General features: G+C 41.1%; 1 protein-coding gene across 1 annotated transcript in view; it reads right to left on the bottom strand.

Annotated features, from left to right (window-relative positions):
* GLI3 (GLI family zinc finger 3) overlaps positions 1 to 25,094 on the bottom strand; it is a 304,210-nt gene that overhangs the window by 118,563 nt on the left and 160,553 nt on the right. The window contains exon 3 of the mRNA XM_055590741.1: positions 24,091 to 24,196. Coding sequence (XP_055446716.1) covers positions 24,091 to 24,196 — 106 coding nt within the window. The remainder of the gene's footprint in view (positions 1 to 24,090; positions 24,197 to 25,094) is intronic.

Here is a 25,094-nt window from a genome sequence, read left to right as displayed (position 1 = left end):
CGGGTTCAATCCCTGGATTGGGAAGACCCCCTGGAGAGGGAAAAGGCTACCCACTCCAGTAACCTGGCTTGGAGCATTCCATGGGCTGTATGGTCCATGGAGTCGCAAAAAGTCAGACACAACTGAGCAACTTTCACTTCCTAAGATAATAAGTTGCTCCCTTTTCCCTTTTGATGGTCTTGCTTCCTTTTGATGGAACAAGTCATAGGGGAGGCCAATCCAGCCAGACCCATAGGACCAGAGGCTGTGCTGTCTCAGCCTCCTCCTCCTTCTCTCCTGGCAGTGGGGAGAGTGCTTTTGATCAGCTGCTCTGTATCTTCCGAGTGGCAAGGTCTTAGACTTAGATTTAATTCTGGGTAAACTAGATAGTTAAAAGTCTGCTTTGCTTCCAGGCTCTTTAGGCAGAGATGAAAAAGCAGTGCTGTACTATTTAATGTTTAATAAGAAAATGTACATAAAGCATTTAGCAGGGACCTGTCACGTTCTAAGTTCTCAGTAAATGTTGGCCCTTATGACCAACATGCTTATTCCTGCTACTGCTATTGCTACTAGAGCTCTGGATGGTCAAGGCCAAAGACACGCGGCTTTCACTGCATCCTTGTACATCCTCAAGACCCTATCAGGAGGGGGATGTTGTAGAGCCAGCCTGAGTTCAGCTCTCCTGACACCCTTAGTACCATCTAGGAGTCATCCACCCCCCACCTCTTCGGACAAACTAAAGAGATTAGTGACTTCTTCTGATCTTAGTAAAGTGGATGGAATTTTTTTTTTTTCCTGAAAGTAAATTCAAGGGCATGATTTTCTTCAGTGTTAGTTCAGTACTGCATTGCTATGATAAAAGAAAACATAGGGGTGTGGGGACAAAAATTTCAAAGTCGGATTTCTCTGACATTTTTGCCAACTTTCCACTCATCCTAACAGATCTGAATTTTTTGGAATTTGATCAATTACCGATACCCCCCCCCACCCATAAACAGCAGGCAAAATGGTAACATAATGTCCTTTTCCAAGAAGAAAATACACTGCAAACTAGAAAGATGTTGAAACACAACTCGCATGAACCAACGGTATCTAGAAAATTCCCGAGTCCTGTGACATTTGTTCCTTGATGTCACCTTTTCCGATAACACAGAATTCTATCAACCATGACAACCTTTGGTAGGAACTTATTGATTTGAGCCAAGATATCCACCAGGTATAAGGAAAAAGACAGTAAATAGTAACCAGGATTCAGTTAGAACTGCTGATTTAATTAATTGAACAAACAAGCCTGTGCTTGTATCATTTGCCTAGAAATTTCCACAATTTAAGTAAACAGATATATAAAATATCTCAAGAGCCCCCAAGCCAGGATTTGTTATTTAAGTGAGAAACCTTGCAGCAGGAGGCTTCAGAAACTGGGTGGAAATAATTGATAAGAAACAGGACGTTAGATTCCCCAGTTTCATCCTGCTTCATGTTGAGCCCTTTTACAGGTGGTATGGAGGACATTTATAACAAAGACAGGGTACATCTGGAATTCTGGGCCAAAGAGAGATGGGGTTTCTGTTTTAATTGATATTTTGTAAACGTTACTTGAAGAACCAGCTCAAATCCTTTATCGACAGCAGGCTGGCACACTGAGCTTAGGTGTGTCTTCCAGGAGCTGGTGTGGACTTTTTCTCTAGTACCATCATCATCATAATCCTTGTAATTATTATGATGACTGTTAACTACAGGCTAGAGTGTTTTCTAGGTTGTCTCTTATGATCCTTGGCAAGATGTGTCTGACTCACACTTTCCCTCATTCTTTAAATCATCCTTATTTTAAGTGATAACAGAGATGTCCATCAAGGAACTATTATTATCTAAATAGCTGTCTTTCAGAAGAAAATCTCCCAGTTTTGCTAGGGGTCTCCGGCTCAGCAAAGGGGAAAATAAGAGGCCCTTTTAAAGTGTCATGCTCTTTAGATTTAACTGGAATTAGATCTTTTAAGACTCTACTCCATGATAATTAAGACTTTGTATCCCAGGCACACTTCTCAGTACTCTAGAAATTTAACCCTTCTGAGGGTGTCAAACTTTTCCAAAATAAGTTAAATATGAAAGGAGCATATCTAATGTCCTGGGGGGACAATTTGTCTGTATTATTCAATAGAAAAGAAGCATTAAGCTCTACATAAGGAGACAGCAATGTCCTTAGGATTCTTGTTCTCATGGTTTTACAGAAATATACTCTAAGCACAGGGAGTAACATCATGAGAGGCTGAAGATACTGTGGGTTTGGCCACTGGAAAAGGAACCACACAGCCTCTGGTTGTGCTTCGTTCCTCCCAATGAAAGCAAGTCTATGGATACCACACGGAAGGACAGGTTGAACTGACTGGGATGTCTACACAAAGTATGGAAATTACCAGTTCAGATTATCTTCAGAGAACCTGCATGGGACCCCAGAGTTTCTGAAAACAGCTCTTTAGGCTTTACTTTTCTCATCTGTAAAATGTGAGGTTCTGGATGAGATGAACTCCACTTCACCCACCAAGGTTAAAGTGTCTTTTGGTCCTAAAATCCAGCATTTTCTATGATTCAAACCATTTGTTCCTGTCCGCCTTTGATCAGCTTTGACAATTCATGTTATGAAGCCTATAACTTGAATAAAGTTGAGTTTGAACATTGAGTGACACAACGTAAGTGTCCTACAAATGAGGTCTCACTTTTTCTTTTTGGCTCCCTTACTTTTTTTTTAATTTAAATTTTTTTAAACTGAAATATAGTGGATTTACAATGTTGAGTCGGTTTCAGGTGTGCAGCAAAGTGATTCAGTCACACACACACACACACACACACACATATATATTCTTTGTTTTTACATTCTCTTTCATTATAGGTTATTACAAGATATTGAATAGAGTTCCCTGTGCTATACAGTAGGCCCTTGTTGTTTATTTTACATATAAGAGTGTGTATATGTTAATCCCAAACTCCTAATTTATACTTCCCCTTGCTCCCTTTTGGTCGCCGTAAGTTTGTTTTCTGTGTCTTTTGCTCATTCTTTTGAATGGCACTGGCATCATCATTACAATCAATGTCCCCCTGCCCCAGGCCACTCTGGTGTTCAACTTTGATATTTCTCCCTGGAGACGAAAAGGGTCTGGCCTTAATGTAGATTGAATTTGGATGGTGATGGACGAGCAAAAGGTGGGACCGTGTAGCCACGTGCACAGTTCGGGACTGAGCCTCAGCTTAAATCCTAAAGGAGCTTTTACCGGTGACTTCACCACTATTAAATGTTTTTATATTAACAACACTTTTCCCATCCAGGTTTGTGCATTTTATCTTTATTCTTTCAAATCCTGAAATTGCTTGGATAACAGAGAGGGTTTATATATTATATACACACTCACACACACAAACACATACACACACGCTCACACACGTTTCTAAGAGCAGCCTGAACTTTTAGGGGAAATTGAAGAGGCTTTGTGTCAAGTACAGCTAAATCCAGCCTTTCCATATCAAACCGCTGCTAGAAAATTACTGTGCAGATGATAAGGCAGAAAGATATAATAAAAAGTGACTCTACTCAATTTACACTGCAATATTGGTATGACTGAATATTTCTCATTCAGGTGCCTGATAAAATCACTAAACTGTATTGCAGATAAATAAAGGAGGCTTCTGTCAAGAATAAACACCATTAATCATGAAGTCTTACCCTCTGAGAGCCTGTGCTATGCATCTGTACAAATACACCAACACAAGCAGCAAGCAGCACATGCTTCCTCGCTTTAGACTATTACAGGCCGAAGGCGGCCTCCTGTTTCATTTTCTCTGATTCAGGCAGCAAGAGCATTTGGAAAACACTCCCTTTACATTTTAACTTTTCAGTCTGCAATGAGGTCCTTTATTACAACATGGAGGAGAAATTGGCTGGGGTCTTGAGGGAAAAAAATCCTTCACAATGAAATCATCTTTCGTTGATTACATATGTGTACACACAATATATATCACATATATATATGATCTATACTGTATTTCAACAAAGTTCAGATGCTATTGATCTAAAGACCCAGCATTATTTTAGGAACCACTCAGAAGGATGGTTCTTTCTTATCATTTTCAATTTTCACTTTATACTTATGAAAAGAGCTCTTTCGGGCTTAGTCAGACAGATTTTGTTATATATCACTGTATACTTGCACAAAAAGAAACATCTAAACAAAGTAACTTTATTAAGATACCTGTTTGCTGTACCTGTAAAACTCACAAAATTAAATTAACACTAAATGAAATTTTAGGGTCTTGCCTCATGGTCCAGTAGCTAAGACTGTGCTCCCAATGCAGGAGGCCCGCCAGGGAGCTAGATCCCACGTGCCGCAACTAAGAGTTGCAGCCACAACTAAAGATGCCGCAACGAAGACTGAAGATCCCACATGCTGCAATGAAGACTCGGTGCAGCCACATAAATAAGTAAAATTATGATCATTTTAATTTAAAGAAATAACAAAATAAAATCTAAAAAGAGAGATACCTGAAACTTCCTCATGACTGCCACCTCATCAAAAGCAACTATAAAAACATGACTGCTTGTAAGATACATTCCAATTTCAGAGATGTTAAAAGGTGAAAAAAGGATGAACACATCTGAATAGAAAGCTTAAATACAGTAACAGACACGTATTCAGTCATTCTGCAATTTGCCAAATACTTATGATGAGACTCAGAGAAGGCAATGGCACCCCACTCCAGTACTCTTGCCTGGAAAATCCCATGGACGGAGGAGCCTGGTAGGCTGCAATCCATGGAGTCGATAAGAGTCGGACACGACTGAGTGACTTCACTTTCACTTTTCACTTTCACGCATTGGAGAAGGAAATGGCAACCCACTCCAGTGTTCTTGCCTGGAGAATCCCAGGGACGGGGGAGCCTGGTGGGCTGCCGTCTAGGGGGCCACACAGAGTCGGACACGACTGAAGTGACTTAGCATAGCATAGCATATGATGAGACTGTGTTGTGTGCTATCTATTTGCTCCTTCCTTGAATTTTTGGTATCAAATGGGATTGAATAATGAAACTGGGCTTGGGCAGCCTAGGTAATCTGCTAGTATATACCCAAGCTGGATTCAAATCAAGTCTATAATTTTAAACACAAAGGAAAACTCCTCCAAGACAAATACAAATATGGGCATCTATGTTTAAGTACTTATACTTTAACATTGTTGAAGCTTTTAATCAAACAGGGCAGTACAGTTTTCCAGTGACCTTCTCCCTCCAAAGGGAATCAATCTGAGCCACATTCACACACTCACATGGCACATGTGGTGTTGGTGGCCCAGGAACACGTGCAGCATCGCTAGGGAATGTGGGAGAAAGTGCAGAAGGTAAAACCAGAGTTTACACAAAACACTCTCAGCAGATCTGCACATGAGGACAGAGGGCAAGAGAAAAAACTCGCATATGGGCATATATGTATTAGGGTCACGATGTTGTCACAGATTCCTCTTCTAAGTAAAAAAAACGTGAATAAACCTAAACTTTCCATAACCACGGGATGTTCAGGAGAGATCTGAAAGATCATTTAATCCAACTGCTTTATTTCACAGATGAAAACAAGGAGAGCTTGAGAGGTCAAGGCACGTGTTCAAGGACCCAGCTGATTTGTGGCAGAGTCAAGATGAAACTCAACTGAGGCCCATGTTTATGGAAACAGCTTATAAAGTGGCTTCAAGCAGAGGATCACTGTAGGACTTCCCTGGCGGTTCAGTGGTTACAACTCTGCTTTCAATACAGGGGGCGTGGGCTCGATCCCTGGTTGGGGAAGATCCCGCATGCCATGTGGTATGACCAGAAATAAAATTAAAGTCTTGTTATTAAAAATAGAAGAACAAAGGCTCATCAGAAGCCAGGTGCCAATTGAGTTATGTTGGAGTTTTCTGGAATTACACTTTGAAACCTGGGTAAAAAAAAGCATTATCCTGGGTTAATGTCAACAACATCCTATTGGGTGGGGAGGAGGAGTGCTCAGAGGCGATTACTCAGCAGAGCTGTAATCCAGTTCTACTCGTGCTGCTGCTAAGTTGCTTCAGTCATGGCCGACTCTATGCAACCCCATAGACAGCAGCCCACCAGGCCCTGCCGTCCCTGGGATTCTCCAGGTAAGAACACTGGAGTGGGTTGCCATTTCCTTCTCCAATGCATGAAAGCGAAAAGTGAAAGTGAAATCGCTCAGTCCTGTCCGACTCTTAGTGACCCCATGGACTGCAGCCCACCAGGCTCGTCCATCCATGGGATTCTCCAGGCAAGAGTACTGGAGTGGGGTGCCAGTTCCTCCTCCGTCTACTCGTGAGGGACATTTAATTATGTTACACAGGAAGTTTTATGGCAGCTGTGCTTCACTCCCTGGAGAATCTATTTCCAGAGCCCACTCCAAGGAGAAAGGGGCTCTTCTAGCCAAAAGAGATTTAACTCCCATCTTTCAAACAAGTCCTTCCTTGTGTGAGGAAGAACCATGATCCCACAGAGAGGATTTGGCATTTATTTGCCAAAGAGAACGTGGACTCTCACAGAAAGACTGGACCCCACAGTAAGCAGCCATACAGATCCGACACCAAGAGCCCAGTTCAAACCAGGACCAGCAAGAAAATAAAGCATCCCAAGAAACCAGAACCAGGCCCTGGTCACAGTACTTGGGACCTCCCCAGTTTTAAGGAAGAGCTTCTGTGTATATATGTGTATTTACACTGCATTCTTGCCTGGAGAATTCCATGGACAGAGGAGCCTGGCAGGTTACAGTCCATGGGGTCACGAGAGTTGGACATGACTTAGTGGCTAAATCTAAATCATCACACTGCATATAATTTTCATCACAGGTTGTGTGCTCATCATTTCTGAAAAATCTCTCCAGCCCTCTCTGGGAAAGTTTCAAGTCAAAATTACTTCCAGGCACATTGTCGATAAATGCATGTTCCCTATGAGGTACAGCACACCCCACTCTGCTCTGCTCATTAGAGCCACGAGTCTCATGTATTAAAAAAAAAATAAAGTAAAAGCAGGTGAATTACAGAAATACAAAATTTTACTCTTAAGATGGCTGAATTGTGTCTAGTGGTATCACAATGCTTTAACAGTACCTGTAATGATGGGAGAATTCATTGAAGAATCAACTATTTAATCTATATTAATAGAGATTTAAAATAGCAATTCGTAAGTTCGTTCTTTGTCCCTCTCTGTCTCAATCATAAACCATACTTTAGAACCACACAAGAAAATATGATGGCTATGATTAGGATATCTGAATATTTTTCATTATTGTTGCTCATGATTTCTATGCAGATGGACACGCATTTTGTGCAAAATGATCTTGACATTGCAAATGTAGATTTAACTCAAACGGAGCTAGCAGACTCCCCTCCCACCCAGCCCAGGACGATTTATGTTACTGAATTGGGCATGAGTATAATAACCTGAACTGCCCTCTTTTAAGAGCCTGATTCACACTGAAAGGAAACCAAGTGACTCGTACCCTCCTTTCGTGAGTTTCAAGCTAGTGATGATTCAACGGCAGCTATGTTATTAAACTCGAATGAAGCACTACCCTCTCGCTAATGAGGTTACCAAATGTCTTTAGGTCTCTATGTTAGGGGCACTTACAAGCACTCTGCTTGGCAGAGGCCCACAGCAGTTCGAAGCTGTGGACTAATCACATAGGCCGGAATCAAATGGGCTGGAAGAATTTGGAGACTTGGCTCCCAGGAATGTAATTCATGCAGAAAAGCGTTGTCAGAGTGAGGCCAGGGAACCTCGTGGGAAGAAAGCAAAATAAACAGTTCAACAAAGAAAACAAAGAAGGCCCAATAGCCTTTTCTAAAGCTTGAGTACACTGAGACTTCAGTGGGGGCCCCTGGACAAAGACCTCATCAAAGAACACCCTTGCAAAGCAAACAGACCCAGAAGGATGTTTCCCTGCTACACTGAGGTGGGGTGCGGGGAGGGGGTGGGGGGAGGGAGAAGGGACCAGACTCTACTTTTCTGCCTTTTCAATTCAGCTGCCTCTTAACTCCCTCCTTCCAGCAAACAAAGAAACAACAAGCAACAATAATCAAAATAACTCAATAGTCCGACATCTGTCTGGGTCCAAAAATGGTGGTGGTGGGCGGGGGCGGCGGGGTGGGGAATGGAAGTGGGGACGTCAACCCACGGAAAATGGTGCAGTGTAGTTTCTAATTGTGCTTCAGGTCACAGGAAGACCCTCACAAGTGTATGACCTGCCACCTCGGAGCCACACAGTCGGCTTTCCACACTCCAGAGATGAAGAGAGGCTCATGAAGGGCTCAAGGACTTTCACTTTGAAAATCGTCACCCATAGCATGTGACATCAGGCTGCTGACTTGGAGCAGTCCCTCTGTAGAGCTCAGGGCAGCCTTTTTGTGCCTCCGCTTTCACCCCCCACCCCCTAATTCCCCGATGTCCAGCAAACTTTTGAACTGGACCCTTCTTCCCTCCATCTGGGAACTATATATATCTCAGCAGTCCTGGAATCCAAAGTGGGGGTGACCAGATTTTGATCATTAAAGTGAGACTAAAATAGTTTAGGCTGACCTTCTTTTTTTCTCCTGACTACTTACATTGAGAAGATCACACAATCTTTTATCCACTCAGCTCCAGGACAGGCTGAGGTGAACACAAGGAAAATGGATAGACGTGAGCACCATTGTGTGTGTGCTTATATATGTGTAAGTAAAAGTGAAAGTCGCTCAGTCGTGTCCAACTCTTTGCGACCCCATGGACTATATACAGTTCATGGAATTCTCCAGGCCAGAATATTAGAGTGGGTAGCCTTTCTTTCATCCAGGGCATCTCTCAACCTAGGGATCGAACCCAGGTCTTCCACATTGCTGCTGCTGCTGCTAAGTCACTTCAGTCGTGTCCTATTCTATGCGACCCCATACACGGGAGCCCACCAGGCTCCCCCCTGTCCCTGGGATTCTCCAGGCAAGAACACTGGAGTGGATTACCATTTCCTTCTCCAATGCATGAAAATGAAAAGTGAAAGAGAATTCGCTCAGTCGTGTCCGACTCTTAGCAACCCCATGAACTGCAGCCCACCAGGCTCCTCAGTCCATGGACTTTCCAGGCAAGAGTACTAGAGTGGGGTGCCATTGCCTTCTCCCTATATGTATAGGAGTGTGCAAATATATATAGTGTGTGTATGTATATATGATTATGTGTGTGTATTCATATATGTGTGTGTGTGTGTATATATATATATAGTATATGTATAGGAGGATATATATGTGTGTGTGTGTGTACATATGTGAGTATGTGTGTGTTTATATATGTATGTGAGGGTATAAATATATATGCATAGTGTGTGCATACTTATATGAATGTGAGTATATATATGTGTGTATGTCAGTTATGTGTGTTTATTTTATAAATGTATATGAGTGTGTGTATATATATGTATGTGAGTGTGTAAATATATATGTAGGGTGTATATATCTGTATGTGAGTATGTGTGTGCTTATATATTTATGTGAGCATGTAAATATACAGGCATGCATGTGTACTAGGTATCTTCACTTGCGTCCAACTCTTTGCGACCCTACGGACTGTAGCCCACCAGGTTCCTCTGTCCATGGGATTCTCCAGACAAGAATACTGGAGTGGGTTGCCATGCTCTCCTCCAGGAGATCTTCCTGACCCAGGGATCGAACCCACATCTCTTATGTGTCCTACATTGCCAGGCGGGTTCTTTACCACTAGCACCACTTGAGAAGCTCCATAAATACACATACAATGTGTGAATATATGTGTGTATATGTAAGTATGTGCATGTATTTATGTGTGTGTGTGTATAGTGTGTGTGCATGTCTATGTATGTGAATGTGGGTGTGTGTATATATATATATATATATGTAGTTAAATAATGATAATATATAAAAGAAAATGCTTATGTTAAATAAAGAAACCCAAAATGCTAGGTAACATAAATAATAACACCATCTAATATAATCCTAATTTTCATGTGTTATATTCCAGTTGAATACGGTAGGAAAAAAACCTTTTAAAAGTCAGAGCCCTCTTTAGAAGTCTGATTGCCTTCATTCTTGATTTAACCTTCAAATCTGTTTCTAAAAAATTTCCCAGGTGTGCATAGTTTATGTTGAAAACAATGCATGCTAGGAAGATGGAGACTTTGTTCTGTGGCAGAGTGAGAGGTCACTTTGACTAGAGGCAAGAAGCCTTTTAGAAAGCTGGAGATGCTTTCTCTGGACCCTGTCTTAAAGATGTAAATCTTATTTCAGCAACAGGGTTTAGCAATCTGTGTAGCAAACGAGGCTGATCATTTGACGATGCATCTCTTTTCTCACCTCACATAATAAAGACACTGTTCACTTCTGATGGACTTCGCAATATTTGTACACCATTTGAATGTATTTAGAAGATGGTGATTCTCTGGTAAGTTTTTAATGTATTCTAGATAGCAGAAGATACACATGAACCTTGTCAGGCTCTGGGTGTTGCTCAATGCACTGAGTGCATTTCATGTAATTCCCTTAGGCAGAAGCTCTTACTAGTTAGGGATAACTGAGGTCTAGGGGGATCAGGTTCCTTAGGAACTATTCACAAGTACCCACTAGCAACTGGCACTGAGGGACCCTCACAGGTGAACCTCTACAAGATCACCTTCAACTGCCACTCTATATACCATTCATCCTGATATTAATAAATTCATTTTTACTTTTAGATGGAGGCTAAGTTTCTACTCCTTATAACAGTCCCAATGGAGAATTTTTAATGAAATTGTAATCTCTTTGCAATTGGATAAAAATGTTGTAAATATCTATAACTTATAAATATGTGGGATGTTTCATATCAGAATATTAATGGCTGCAGGTTAGAAAATCTATAGCTTTAGGTTACAGATCTTTCCTTTTTTCTTTACTGGAAATGTTTTACTACTGTGGGTTCAACCAACCATGGGGAGAAAATATTCTGGGGAAAAAAATTCCCCAAAGTTTGAAAAAGCAAAACTTGGAAGTCGCAATACGTTGGCAACTATTTTTTATGTAAAATTTACATTGCATTAGGTATTGTAAGTAATCTAGAGATGATGTGAAGTTTATGGGAGGATGTGCATAGGTTTTATGCAAATACCATGTCATTTGATATAAGGGATTTTAGCATCCTTGGATTTTGCTATCTGAGGGGATCCTGAAATCAATTCTCCATGGATACTGAGGGACGACTTTACTCTCCTGACCTAAGGCAGTTTCTGCCACTCCTTACATTTCTGCATTCTTTTTGCTAGTGTGCGTTAGTAGAGAGAGAGAGAGAGAGAGACAATAGGAAAGGAGAAACACAGGTGCCAGGTACGGGTACATCTTTCACATTACACTTGAAGTTTTAACTCCAGAGTTATAAACATTGAGGCAGTTATCACCAGTTCAGCTAGGTTAACACAGGAGGTAAACATAGGACCAATAAGTCATTTAACTGGTTCATTTTCCCAACTTCAAAGTAATGATGTCCATTACTGTTCTGATATGCCTCTTACAGAGATCACATCAGAACTAAAAAATGGTCCCTATAAAATTTCTTTTCAATATAGTTATCTAATATATGTTCTGCAAACATATCACTACCCTAGGACTCAGAGAATGACTTTGAAGACAGACCTTTTTCTGGCTCTTTCCTTTTGTGTGCTTAGTTGACTCAGATCATCAAAAATGCAAAAGTCTAGATAATTTGTCACTCAGGATTCAAAAAGTTAGCAAGCAGGTTCCTGGAAAATCTGTGAATACTATATATATATATATATATTTTTTTTTTTTGGATGCATGAGTTTTACTGGGGGCAGGGGTGGGGATGCAACAATAACAAAAAGAAATGAGTGACAGGCAGCCCTGTGTCTCCGGCCTTTGTTCCTCTGAGGAAGGGTCTGAAATAAACTCAGCCTGCTGAGCAGCTATAGGAAATGGCATGTCTTTGTTTAGGTGGAAAAAGCAGGTTCAGTTACCTAAGCAAAGGAGAGATGACCACGGAGGAAGAGCTGCAGGCAGCTTGGGTTTTGGGTGGTATTTATCACCCTAAAAACTAACCAGAAAGTGCCTTCCCATTGGGACAAATTCTGTGAAAGTTCAATTTTCTCCACCGCATACTTTGAAAAATAAATACAACGATGGCAGTAAATTTCTGTTTTCTTTGAAGCCAGGCTTAACATGAGTGGGAGCATTGTACTCAAAGAAAAAAGTCTGTTACAGTCCAGTACCCCCCAGGCCCCCGCAACGGGCTGAACGGCAGGCTCTATAGAGCTGGCTACTTCTGGTTCAGTGGCAGTGAATACCTTCAGTCAATATCTGCTCAAGGCTGGACTGCTGAGCACAGCACAAAGAACACAGGAATTTATCCAAGAAGCTGGCACTCACTCTGTGAATATGCACTACAATTAGGGCCTGCTTTCTCTGTAACCAATGACCAAATTCAATATTTCAATCATTAGAAATATAGCAAAACAAAACTACTGTATATAGAATGGATAAAAAGGATTCAATATTCTGTGATAAACCATAATGGAAAAGAATAGGAAAAAGAATGCATGCATATAAGCTATGACCAACCTAGACAGCATATTAAAAAGCAGAGACATTACTTTGCCAATAAAGGTCCATCTAGTTAAAGCTATGGTTTTTCCAGTAGTCATGTATGAATGTGAGAGTTGGACTATAAAGAAAGCTGAGCGCTGAATTGATGCTTTTGAACTGTGGTGTTGGAGAAGACTCTTGAGAGTCCCTTAGACTGCAAGGAGATCCAACCAGTCCATCCTAAAGGAAATCAGTCCTGAATACTCATTGGAAGGACTGATGCTGAAGCTGAAACTCCAATACTTTGGCCACCTGATGCAAAGAACTGACTCATTTGAAAAGACCCTGATGCTGGGAAAGATTGAAGGCGGGAGGAAAAGGGGATGACAGAGGATGAGATGGTTGGATAGCATCACCGATACAATGGACATGAGTTTGAGTAAGCGCCGGGAGTTGGTGATGGACAGAGAAGCCTGGTGCGCTGCAGTCCATGGGGTTGCAAAGAGTCGGACACAACTGAGCAACTGAACTGAACTGAACTGATATGTATAATTGCATCACTCTGCTATACAGTAGAAATTAACACACTGTAAATCAACTTTTTTAAAAAAGGAATATTGCAAAACAGAAAAAAGTTATATGCCCTTATAGCACCTTGTCTTTGTTTTGTGTTCATTTCTTAATGCAAAGTAAAGTGTGTGGGGATTCATCTGCCAGCTCATTAAAATTTTTAAAGTTTAGGAATTGAAACTCACCTATATTTTCATACTTAGACTAGGAACTGTGGATGTAGATGGTCTAAGGTGGTGCTTGAAAGTGAGGCAGGCTTTACAGTTATTTAGTTGATCATGAGAAATGATAACCAAAAAATAAGACATTTTCTGTTTTTGAACTGATATGATATACAATAAGAAATGTTGGGAATAGCAATAAAAAGTAGCCTAGAAGTTTAAAACAGGAGAATGACATGCCCTAGATGGATGGGATGAGGATAAGGGGGTGGGACGGAAGCTCAAGAGGGAGGGCATGTATGTATACATATAGATGATTCCTGGTTTTTACAGCAGAAACTAACACAATGCGGTAAAGCAACTATACCCCTACCGAAAAGAAAGCAAGAAAACTAAAGCAGAGAAAGAGGATAGTGAGGTTAGAAAGAACGTGTTAACTTAGATCAGGTCTTGGCAAACTTTGTGTTACAGGTTTTGTTCATTATCTCAGCTACTCAACACTGCCCTTGATTGCTAAAGCTGTCATAGAATAGACAACAGTAAATAAGTGACAGTCACTGGATTCCAATAAAACTTTATTTACAAAGACAGGCCCTGGCTGGATAGTTCACAGGCCATCGTTTGGCAATCCCTAGTCATTAGATGGTTCTTAGCCAAAGACCTCTCTGATAAGGAGATGTCTGTGCAGGGAAATGCATGAAGCAAGGGAGCAAGCCATGGACACCTAAGGGAAGAAGTTTCCAGGCAGATACATGTTGCAGTCTCATCCAATATGGCTTACATTTTATAGAGTATACAACTGTAATCATTGATCATTATTTATCCATGTTTTCTTACGGTCCTCTTAAATGCCATTATTAAGTATTTTTCAACAGTTCTACCAAGTGATGAATTACAATTCACTGAACAGTCCATGCAGCTATTCCAGATGCTAGGCATCACAAGTTCTACAGTAGCAAACCTTGATGTATATCTAATTGGGGGGCAGGGGGAGCTGGCAGCTACAGATAAGGCTTTTACTAGCTTTTCTCATTACTGTCATATTATTAACTTAGAATTTTGCAGAAGACAATGACAGTCTGTGACATTCAAAACTTCTCTGTCTATATATATTATTATTATTGTTGCTGTTGTTTGGTCACTAAGTCATGTCTGACTTTTGTATGACTCCATGGACTGCAGTCTGCCAGGCTCCTCATATATATAAATAGGCTTCCCAAGTGGCATTAGTGGTGAAGAATCTGCCCGCCAATGCAGATACAGGGTCGATCCCTGAGTTGGGAAGATCCCCTGGAGGAGGGCATGACAACCCACTCCAGTATTCTTGCCTGGAGAATCCCATGGACAGAAGAGTCTGGCAGGCTACAGTTCACAGGGTCGTAAAGAGTGGGACACAACTGAAGCGACTTAGTATGCACGTACACACACACATATAAATAAACTGAAGCAGCAAAGGCTCCAGCGTTCATTTTCATGAGGAGAGGATGAAAGTCAAGTGCTAGGAATGTAGTGTCTGATGTCTACGTTTAAATAACCAGGACCATTAACTTCTCTATGTCAAGGTTTCCAGTCTTGGAAAAGAGCCTATTGATAATAACTGCATCATAGGGCTGGCTATTCTATTATATGCGATAGTTTTGTAAAGTCTCTAAAACTATGCTCACAGTAAGTACTGAAAAATGTCATTTTACAGTCATGGCCATTATTATATGGCCATGTCATTTCTTTTTTTACCCTTATATTTGGAATTTTGGTATCCCATATTATATTATCAATTAAAGATTGCTAATTTCATTAATTTTATTTCCACGTGAGAGGTCTGGGAAGGCAGCTATTTAAGTTAAATGGTACTTAGTCACATAAGGTGACTTCAGACCTTTAACCAGGAACTGATTTAACGTCAGGCGATATATTTAGGCTTCCCAGGTAGCGCTAGTGGTAAAGAACCTGCCTGCCAATGCAGGAAACTTAAAAGACATGGGTTCAATCTCTGGGTCAGGAAGATCCCCTGGAGGAGGGCATAGCAACCCACTCCAGTATTCTTGTCTGAAGAATCCCATGGACAGAGGAGCCTGGCAGGCTACAGTCCATAGGGTCGCAAAGAGTCAGACACAACTGAAGTGACTTAGCATGCACACATGATGTATTTGGTGGTGAACAGCATCTGACATGGCAATAGGTATTTATATTAATACCATCTTCAGTAGTCATTGTGTCCTTCTAAGTCCTAAGTGTGCTAATTTTGTTGGCAGGAAATGACACACTCCACCAAAGTAAAAAAATAAAAACAAAGAGGATGGCAGTCATCCTGTACTGGCCTGAAAAAGGACAATCCATTATTATCATGGAAAGCAATAACTATCCAGAAGTCACTCTGTAAAGGCACGGGCTCAGCCTAGCAAATTCAAAGACATACACAGATGGTCTTTACCTGCCAGACATGTGGTTATAACCTAGTTCATTTTCTTTTTTTCTTTTCTTAGGGTAGAAGTGTGGAGAAGGCAATGGCACCCCACTCCAGTACTCTTGCCTGGAAGATCCCATGGACGGAGCAGCCTGGTGGGCTGCAGTCCATGGGGTCACTAAGAGTCAGACACAACTGAGCGACTTCACTTTCACTTTTCACTTTCATGCACTGGAGAAGGAAATGGCAACCCACTCCAGTGTTCTTGCCTGGAGAATCCCAGGGACAGGGGAGCCTAGTGGGCTGCCGTCTATGGGGTTGCACAGAATCGGACATGACTGAGGTGACTTAGCAGCAGCAGCAGGGTAGAAGTGAGTGTTACAAAGTGTACAAAGTGTTAGCTACAGTAGTTGACACATAGGCCTACCTGCAAGATATTGGGGGTTCAATTCCAGACCACTATAATAAAGCAAATACCACAATTAAGTGTGTCACAATTAAGTGTGAATATTTTGATTTCCCTGATCTGATAAAGGCTTCCCAGGTGGGGCAGTGGTAAAGAATCTGCCTGCCATTGCAGGAGATGCAGGAGACATGAGTTCAATCCCTGGGTCGGGAAGATCCCCTGGAATAGAAATGGCAACCCACTCCAGTACTCTTGCCTGGAAAATTCCATGGACAGAGGAGCCTGGTGGGTTAAAGTCCATGGGGTCACAGAGTCAGACATGTCAATGGGTTAAAGTCCATGGGGTCACAGAGTCAGAGTCAGAGCACCCACGTAGTAGTGCATATAAAAGTTATGTTCACACTATACTTTAGTCTATTAAGTGTGTAACACCATTATGTCTAAAAAAAGTCAATGTTTTTTCATTAAAAATATTTTATTAAATATTCATTAAATTTTAAAATATTTCATTAAAAATATTTTGTGAAAAAATGCTAACTCTCAGTGAGCAAATGCTGTTGGAAAGATGTGCCCACAGACTTGCTCAAAACACAGTTACCACAAACCCTCCATGTGTAAAAAGTTAAATATCTGCAAGCACCATAAAGAGAAACAGTAAAATGAAGCATGCCTGAAATCTGAGATGTCATCACACTTTATCAGTCTTAATAACGTTTAGGGTAGAGCACAAACACAGGAGGGGAGAAAGGACTTGCCTTTGTTAATTTTTAATTGCATTATTAAAATATTCCAAGCCAGTTATGCCCCCAAACACACAGTTTTGCTCAGTCTCTGTATCTTACTGGAGACTTTCCTGGGACTGAGAAGAATGAAATCACTATTATACGTTAGAAGCCCATCACAAAGTTTAAGTGATGGCTAGACTGAAGGCTCCTTCTGAATAGTTATTAGAGGAGCTCCACTAGGCAGGGTAGCTAGCTCACACTGGTGCTGAATCTGGGGAGGGAGGGAGGAGAGGACAGAGAGGAACTGAGTAGTAGTTCTGGTCATCCACTGCCTCTTTCTTTCTCTAAGCTTTTACCATAATGATCTATCTTTTCTTAGAGATTTCTTTGTCTGGAAAGAAATGTATTTATTCAGACTCCAAACTTGCTACTCATCTCCTAGCTCTAACTCTAAAAGGGTTGAGGGAAGCCTTACTTATTTTCAAAGCCCTCTCTTTCCCAGCTAATATTAATGATCTACCATGTACTGTCTTCTCTCCAGGCGCCAGGAAGTGGACCACTTTTGGAGGGAGGAACAGCTCTTCTTACTTAGGTGGAATAATTCCAGGGAGTTAGGCAGTCTTAGAAAGAGGCACATTGACTCAACTAAGAGAGGAAAAAAAAAAAAAAAAAAAAAGAGCTGCTGTGTCGAAGAGAACATGAGTGCTCATTTCCCCCAGGAGAGAAAAGATGAAGCTGATTTTCTAAAATGAATCAGTAAAGTGGATGGTGAAATGCGACAGCCTGTCAGAGCACTCACTGGCTTAGGGTGCCGTGCTGCTCACACTCACAGCGCACGACAAGGATAGCTCTCAGCTCCACTGGCAACATCTGTGGGGCTCTAGTTATTGTCATGAATTAGTAACTGAGGCTGATCCTGCTTTGAAAAAAATAAATTGCCGAGCTCAGCAAGAAGCACACGGACCGTCCGAAATTCAATTCATACTGGTCCATAAGTGAGAAAACTTTGGCTCAAAATAACTCTATGTAAAAGATCAATATTTTTTCCTCAAGTGAAAATCCAGAATGAATGTGGAATTAAAACTTTATAATTTGGGTTTCTATGAATACATCCTGTCTAGCTTTTCAAAAGTAAGCCCATGCTTAAATGTGTTCTAACAGTAAAGCCAAGAAAAAAAGCATACACTCAAAATGCAAGTGAAAGTAGTCACTCAAAACAACTGTTTCTAGGGCAGGGAGATGCAATAGCCCAATCGTTTAAATTTCGAAGTGGGACTTTAAAATAAGTAGTAATCGTTAGCCTGGAGAACATCATCCATCTCCATAGGCTGCAACAGTGCCTCCTGGAGTTGTGTAACCCACAGCCCTGATGGAGACAGTGCGGAGCAGGAAACAGAGATAAGGCTAAGACCAAGAAATAACCGGATGAAATTTCTGCCAGCGCTATGTGGCTACAGATTCCAGGTTCTGTTGTTTACGCTCCCAATGATCTCAGCAACATAATAAAATATACTCACTAATATTTTTGTAAAACATTGTACTTTTTTCTCCATGGCTTAATAAAACATGAACTCTGTGGTCAAAACAAATGATTTGAGAGAGAACAAGATGCTCCAATTATCTACTGAACATAAGTTCTGGTGAACTCAGTGAAGAATAACTTTCAGAAGAAAACCGGATATCCCCATACATATCCAGTGTTTCTTAATTTTCAAACTGCTTGAATTAAATAAACATAATGTAGGAATTATACATTTTCTATGACAGTCTTTACATGACAACTCAGGGAAAGACGACACTAACATTTCATATCTCACTTTAAAATCGTGAAGTGAAATTCATGATTTTAAATTAAGAAAGAAAATACTATAAATTTTAACATTATTTTGAGAACTGTATTTGGAACAATTTAAGCTTCTATACTCTGTCTACACTGCCTAACCATAAACTCTGTGAGAGTAAATCGGGTAAGCTAAAGAAAGGCATTCCACTTAACGAACTAGGTTCTTGAACACAAACTGACGTATTTCCGTACATATTTATAAGGCTTGGTGGTTATTATTAGGCTGTAATTGCAGTTGTTCTAACACCTAATAAGCCATGGTTGGAAAAACAAAGGCAGGTTAATTTGTGATTTCCTCTACTCATTCAGAGGCAAATTAAGTGTCAAACAGCTAATACAGAGCATATTTCATTTTATGAGATTTTAATTTAATTCTGCGCCATATCGTTGATGCCTTAATATAGGGTGGTTTATCTAAAAAGAAGAGCAATTTATAAACCTCTTTCAATAGAATCATTAATGATAAGATATGATAGCATAATTATCGCAGTGCCTGCCATCCTTCTAAACAGAGATCTGTTGGCATTTCCATCATCAACACACGTCCTGTTTCCAAGAGACCTAGCATTTAATTCGTTACACTGGCACCAGAACAATCATGTGTAAGAAACAGTGAGACTATCCCCCAATTTTGTCTACTTACAATTAAAAATATTTATTCTAAAATATCAATAAGCTTGAAGAAGGAATTCATAGGGCCTGGACTCCATCTTAGGCCTGTTCATGCTGATCATGCTCAGCCACCTTTCCAATGGACTCTGAACTCTGTGTTTAGTGCCTATGAAAACAACAACAGAAGGATAAGACCCCCTCCAGACAGGAGAACCTTGAAGATCGTATCTAGGTTACTCACCACCTAAGAGAAAACATACACTAATCACCCCTTCCTCCAGACAGGCCATAAATTTTTCTGTATCTATCGGAGTGTAACCTTGGGTTTATTGATTATTGGCTAATTGTTTGACTGTTTGAGCACATGAGCACATAGCACATGAACGATGGGGTTATTGGGGTTGTATTTTCCTTGGTTTATGTAAGTCTCAAGGAATTTGGAGTGGTGGGTTCAGACACGTACATATGGGGTATAAAAGATTTTCACAAATGCTGGTCAGGGTCCTTGGCTAAGAGGAGACTCTGCCTTGGGCCCGCCGGTGTAATAAACTGCACTCCACTATCTGCATTGTCCTTCTGAGTGAGTTTGTTTCCCGGAACGTGTGGCTACAACAAGCTCACTTGATTTCATTGTCTAGAAGCTAATTATAAAGCAAGCATTTTGGAATTCAACTTCTAGATAAAAGCATTTTACTTTTCCAGGTTATCCTCTAAGCAAAGATGTGCTTTGAAGATTTCAGTAACCAAGTCATATTCACCTACATCACCCTCCACCCCTAAAATGATCTGTCACAGGCATATCTACATTTGTATCTAAGAAGGTGCCAAAGCATCCTAGGGATTCAGGATTGAGCCAGGCCAGAATAGAATCTCTGAGTGTTTGTCATGCCCCCAATTGTCTGGATGCTAACTCTCCGCATGTGCTTAGAGCATCCTGCTTTCAAGGGTGCTCACAAGGGTGCTCACAAGAACATGATTTCATTGAACTCTTCGATTTGCAATTTGGAGAGTCGGGTAAGGCAGGTAACTTCATTTTCATGGAATGGAACTAATACATGGAAATTGTAGGTTGCCAATTCCCAGCACCAACAAGTGCAAAGCAAGAGCACAATTCAAGCTCTCTGACTGCTAGTCCGCTGTTTCCAGACTGGACCCTTTGAAGGTCTATGGAGCATATTTAACTAGGCACCTGAACAAGTGACTGCCTGCAAATCTAGCAGGTACGGTGACCGCTAAGCAATGACTGATCAGACAAGAATATTCGGCTGCAATAAAGGCACACAAGGTGCTTTAAGGAACAGCCTCTAGGAACAACCTTTGAGACTGCCCCCAAAGGTGATATTTGAAATAGGCCTTGAGGGACTTCCCTGCAGGTTCAGTAGTTAAGACTCTGCGCTTCCATTGCAAGGGGTGCAGATTCACTCTCCAGTCAAGAAACTAAGATCACATGCTGCTTGGCCAAAAAATAGACAAAAAAAAAAAAAAATGAGAATGAGTTAGGCCTTGAGGGTAAGGAGTTTAAGTAGAAGTTTGCCATGCAGGGAGGGAAGACCATTGAGCGTAATGCAGGGAGAATGTCACATTATAAAAGCACAGAGATGAGACTACCCCCAGCTTCCCAGAGACTACTTCATAAGTTCGGTGTCTCCATCCAGGACTCTGTAATGCCCAGCAGTCCCAGGGGACAATGACATCCTCCCAGCACCTTCCAGAGCTTCTCTTTGGAGCTTCAGGATTATCTACCAGCTTTATAAGATGAATCTTGGGTTACTAAACATTTAGGCAGCTAGAGAACAATTTAATCATTTGCTGCTAAATGATCCTAAAGCTTGGCTGAAAAAGCAGGAAGTATAATCATCTCAGTATCTGAAGGGTTCCAGGATTATCACAGACACCAAAATCCATGGATCTTCAAATCCTTTACATAAAAAGGCATAGTGTTTGCATATAACCTATGCACATCTTCCTGGAAACTTCACTCATCTCTGGATTACTTACAGTACCCAATACAATGGAAATGCTACGTCAATAGGTGTCAGTGTGCTGGAAATTCAAGTGGTGCTTTTTGGAACTTTCCGGAGTTTGTTTCTCCAGTATTTCTAATCCAAGGTTGGTTGAATCCTCGAATGCAAAACCCCCCAAAGATACAATGGGTCAACAATACTAAAATCTACAAAAATCCCAGCTCAGCAGCCATATAGGAAATGCAATCCTCTCCCCTGGGATTCTCCAAACTTGACCTGTCTTATCCCATGGTGTTTTTATCTCTAAGTGAAAGTGAAGTCACTTAGTCGTGTCCGACTCTTTGCGACCCCATGGACTGTAGCCTACCAGGCTCCTCAGTCCACAGAATTTTCCAAGCAAGAGTACTGGAGTGGGTTGCCATTTCCTTCTCCAGAGGATCTTCCCAACCCAGGGATAGAACCCAGGTCTCCCGCACTGCAGGCAGATGCTTTACTGTCTGAGCCACCAGGGAAGCCGCGTTTTTATCTCTAGCAAGCGAATTCTTTAGATACAGCAATCACAACCTAGAACAAACAGTGATCTATACAAGGGCTTGCTATTCTTACAATTCTGCCAAAGAACCAAGACTTGGGGCTTTAATTGACAAATTCACATTTGAATTTAACTATAAGGCAAACTATAATGAACCCAGAGGAACTGGTTCATTTCATCATCTTGTTGTTGTTTAATGGCTAAGTCGTGTCAGACTCCTTGCAACACCACAAACTGTAGCCCACCAGGCTCCTCTGTCCATGGGATTTCCCAAGCAAGCATACTGGAGTGGGTTGCCATTTCCTTCTCCAGGGCATCTTCCCGATCCAGGGATTGAACCCAAGTCTCCTGCATTGGCAGGCAGATTCTTTAGCTCTGAGCCACCCGGGAAGCCCTCATTCTATCATATGAATTCATTTTTTGAAATTTCTCTATGAGTTCTGAAAGAGTGAAGTACTCTGAAATTCCATAGAAAATCTGATCCAAATTACTTCATCACTGTAGAGACTTGAATCTGGGTGAAATCAGTCCTGTGCCTCTCCCAGGTCCGGTGGGCCCTTGCTGGTTCTGTACCATAGAGCACATCCTCATCTTAGAAGCTTGGTCCCATCGGTACTGCAAAACTTTGGGAGAACAGGATGAATTCCATGGCAGGTTTCAGCCTGAATTTGGAGTTTTCTTCCCTTTGTACAGGGAGCTTTAAATGGGCCTGTTGGTTTTATCTGAATGTATTTTTAGCAGGCTTCAGAACCCTGAAAATACTCGTGTTCCAATGAAAAGTCAAAGAATAAGTCACAAGTTTCTGCATTCTCTCTAAATATCCACTTCTCCTTTAATGCTTATAGAAGTCTGAGCACAGATTTATGACTTACCTCCAGGCAAATCTGCTCTGAAATTACAGTTCAGTAATGGGAGATGGATCCAAAAAACTGTGGGTAAAATATTATATGTGTACTTGGGCATATAGTTAGGGCTGTTAATATCAATTAATTCTGTTCACAGAGGAGGACTTGTTTTAAAACAACTTCATTTTTCTTTGACGTATATGTAATTACACAGCTGTAACGAATAGCCATGGAGATGCAATCTACCATCCAAATAACTAGCATTAGTCTTCAAAGTATTTTTTGGGCTTTCTAACTTTACTGTCTCAGAATGAAGGGTAATTACCAGACATGACTAAATGTAAAATCCAGGCCATTCAAAGGGCCAGCCCCTCCCAAAGGTTGACTCCCCTTGTCACAGTATACATCATTTTTCTGGACAACACTACAAAAGAAGGTCATTTCAGCTTAGGTGCAGGCTATCCTGAATACCTGATCTTCTTTCCCTCCAAACTGAGTGATACCACATTTATCTCTAGGACATTGTCTTCTTCTTTTTTTAATATTGATTTTATATTAAAGAATAGTTGATTAACAATGCTGTATTAGATTCAGGTGCACAGCAAAGTTACACATACACATGTATCTACTTTTTTTCAAATTCTTTTCCTGTTTAGGTAGTTACAGAATATTGGGCAGAATTCCCTGTGCTATACAGTAGGTCCTTGTTGCTTATTTATTTTATACATAGTAGTATGTATACGTTAATCCCAAAGTCCTAATTTATCTCCCCTCACCTTTGGTAACCATAAGTTTGTTTTCTATGTCGAAGAGTCTGTTTTGTAAATAAGTTCATTCATATCATTTTATTTTAGATTCTGCATATAAGTAATATCACATGATATCTGTCTTTTCTTCCTTTTCTAATGTATGTTAGTTATCACCCTCATTCTTGCCTTTTATCTCTGTGTAAACCATGTGCTCGATCACATTTGCCATTTTGTTTGGGTGACATTCCCATCAATCAAGTGACTGTTGGAGTAGACACCACAGGGGCTATGAAAATTTACCATGAAAATTTCATTATGACTCATTGTGATCCCTGGAACAGGGCTTTCCCATTAATAGAAATCGGAGCATGAGAAACTTCTTATCCACTCTTGACCAAATACATATTCTGAGAGGGAACCTTCCATTAGGCCTCTGCTTTTTAATTTAGTATTTAGAGGCCACAGAGCACACGTCAGCAAAAATATATAGGAAATACTTGCCAGCCACCTCGTATGACAGGCATTCTTCAGGAAGCAGCGGGGATGTGCTTCAGTGAGTCCAGGAACAGATAGGCTTGCCGTATTTCAAAAGTAAATCTTAGATTTCTATCACAGCTCCCAAGCCCAGTAGCTGTGTTGGTAACAAAAATCCTGAGATGGTAAAAGCCAGTATTTTGTTCTGTTTCTTTAATGGGCAAAGTTGTAATACTTACACATGCAACGGAGGGATCGGAGATGGATCATAATGGTAACGGCCCTCGTGGTGTCTGGCATCAATTGGTACAGGAGGATGGAATGCAGGAAAGAGATGAGGAGGGTCTGAAAAGGAAAGAAAGTCCAACCTGTATAAGCAGAACACTTTGAAACAGAATTCCCATACATGAAGCCACATCGCCACACTGTCTTCACAACTGATGCTGAAATTAACCTTTAGAATTTGTGGAAGAATTCTTGAAAGTTCAGGACCAAGCAAATAATAGCAGCACATGAGACAGTAGAGCCACTGAATGCAACCTGAACCCAGACAGGAGAGCAAGAAAGAGGTGCAACACGTGCCCCTAGCCTGGCAGAAAGACTGGCCAGAGTGCAAAGGCTGAAGAAAGCCACCAAGCCAAGAGGAAGAGACGCCAAAACACTTTTTTATTTGCATTTATTTTTTTGGCCGCATCACATGGCTTGTGGGATGTTAGTTTCCCAACAAGATGCTCAGCAATGAAAGTTTGGAGAGTCCTAACCACTCAGCCACCAGGGAATGCCTCATTTTTTATTTTTAAAATGACACTGTCATGTGAATTTTCATATTTTATTTATTTATTTGGCTGTGCCCGGACTTAGCTGTGGTATGCAGGCTTTTAGGTTGCAGCATGTGGACTGTAGTTCCCTGACCAGGGATCAAACCCACACCCCCTGCACTGGAAGCTTGGAGTTTTAACCGCCAGGGAAGTCCTATGAAGTGAATTTTAGACAAAGACATAATATCACTACTAGTTTTCATCTCTCCCACACTTGTAAGGAAAGGAGTTCTTTCAAAAGTCCCTGCTAGAATCCATGTCACATGTAGACACACACACACACACACAATTCAAATGCATGCTCCCTCCCACTCCTCCTTGTCCTAGGTCAGGCTTCCAGAATCCCAACACAAGGGCAGCAAATGTATAGGTTGGCCAGAGATGTTACATGGCCTGACAGAGGGACATTTGGAGTAAACTGGGGG

Source organism: Bubalus kerabau, chromosome 8 (assembly GCF_029407905.1).
Source record: "Bubalus kerabau isolate K-KA32 ecotype Philippines breed swamp buffalo chromosome 8, PCC_UOA_SB_1v2, whole genome shotgun sequence".
Taxonomy (NCBI): Eukaryota; Metazoa; Chordata; class Mammalia; order Artiodactyla; family Bovidae; genus Bubalus; species Bubalus kerabau.
The sequence above is the reverse complement of the archived record's forward strand: the minus strand, read 5'-3'. Positions and strand labels throughout refer to the sequence as shown.